This window comes from Eimeria mitis, genomic scaffold, assembly GCF_000499745.2.
Source record: "Eimeria mitis Houghton genomic scaffold, Emh_scaff6103, whole genome shotgun sequence".
In the NCBI taxonomy this organism is placed as follows: Eukaryota; Apicomplexa; class Conoidasida; order Eucoccidiorida; family Eimeriidae; genus Eimeria; species Eimeria mitis.
The window spans coordinates 801-2,083 of NW_013574316.1; the positions used below are offsets into that span (position 1 = coordinate 801).

The 1,283-nt window shown below is 59.1% G+C and overlaps 1 protein-coding gene across 1 annotated transcript in view; it reads right to left on the reverse strand.

Annotated features, from left to right (window-relative positions):
- Nucleotides 1–552: 552 nt before the first annotated feature.
- Nucleotides 553–1,283, reverse strand: part of EMH_0085960 (uncharacterized protein) — a gene marked incomplete at both ends in the record, with an annotated part of 1,526 nt that continues 795 nt past the window's right edge. Inside the window, one exon of the mRNA XM_013500969.1 lies at nt 553–1,266. Within this exon, the coding sequence (XP_013356423.1) occupies nt 553–1,266 (714 nt within the window). The remainder of the gene's footprint in view (nt 1,267–1,283) is intronic.

The following is a 1,283-nucleotide window of genomic DNA, read 5'->3' on the forward strand; positions in this document are numbered from 1 at the left end:
CAACAAAAGACAAATAAAATAAAACAAAACAAAAACACTACAACCCATCATAAATTATTTTTTTATAATTTTATTATATTACACCCAATTAAACTCTTCACAACCAACTGGGGGGCCCCCACTGGGGGCCCCCGGGGGGCCCCCACTGGGGGGCCCCCATTGGCTTTCCTTAGAGACCCTTAGTAGGGTCCCCTGGGGGCCCCCTAGGGGGGGCCCCCTGGGGCCCCCCCTTCGGGGGCCCCTTGGTTTGTGTGTGTTTGTCTTGACAACAGACAAAAGACAAGCTGCATGCATGCAGTTACTCTGAGTCAAACAGAGGCAGGGGGGCCCCTTGGGGGCCCCCCCTGGGGGCCCCCGTGCTGGGGGCCCCCATATATCCCCTTAACCTGCGACACTTCATGGGGGGGGCCCCCAACGCAAAAGTAAACCCTAGGGGCCCCCTCACCATACGTGGAGTAATGGGGGGCCCCCCGGGGGCCCCCGGGGGCCCCTTTGGTTTATGAAGGGGGCCCCCATACAGACAGCTGAGGGTGGGGGGGCCCCCTGTCTGGTCTAGTTGCAGTCGCTCTGCTGCTTCGTTTGAGCAGCAGCAGCAGCAGCAGCAGGAGACTCCTCTGCTGCTGCTGTTGCTGCTGCGGGGATTTCAGCGGGTGCACCTGCTGCTGCTGCTTTCGGTTCTGCTGCTGCTGCTGCTGCTGCTGCTGCTGCTGCTGCTGCTGCTTTGTCTGTGGAGCCAACAGCCCTTGGGTTCTCCGCCTCTCCCATTGAAGCCTCAGTTGCTGCTACTGCTGCTTCTGCTGCTGCTGCTGCTGCTGCTTCTGTAGCTGCTGCTGCTGCTGTTGTTGTTGCTGCTGCTGCTGCTGTTGTTGCTGCTGTTGCTGCTTTGGCATCATCTGCTGCTGCAGCTGCTTCTGCATCCCCAGGCTGTGCTGCTGTATTTTGTTCTGTCTTGGTGGCTATCTCTGCTGCTGCGCTTATGTTTGCTGCTGCTGCTGCTGCAGCTGCTGCTGCAGCTGCTGCTGCTGTTGTAGCAGCTGCTGCTGTTTCTGCAGTTGTTGCTGCTGCTGTTGCTGCTGCTGTTGCTGGGGCCTCCCCTTTAGGTGATGTCTCCTCAACGGCAGCAGCAGCTGCTGCTGCTGCAACAGGAGCAGCAGCAGCTGCAGCAGCATCAGGAGCAGCAGGAGCTGCAGCAGCGACAGGAGCATCAGCAGCAGCTGCTGCTGCTGCTGCACCACTATCAGCAGCCGAGGCTTCCTGCGATGAAGACTGCGATCGTGGAGCAG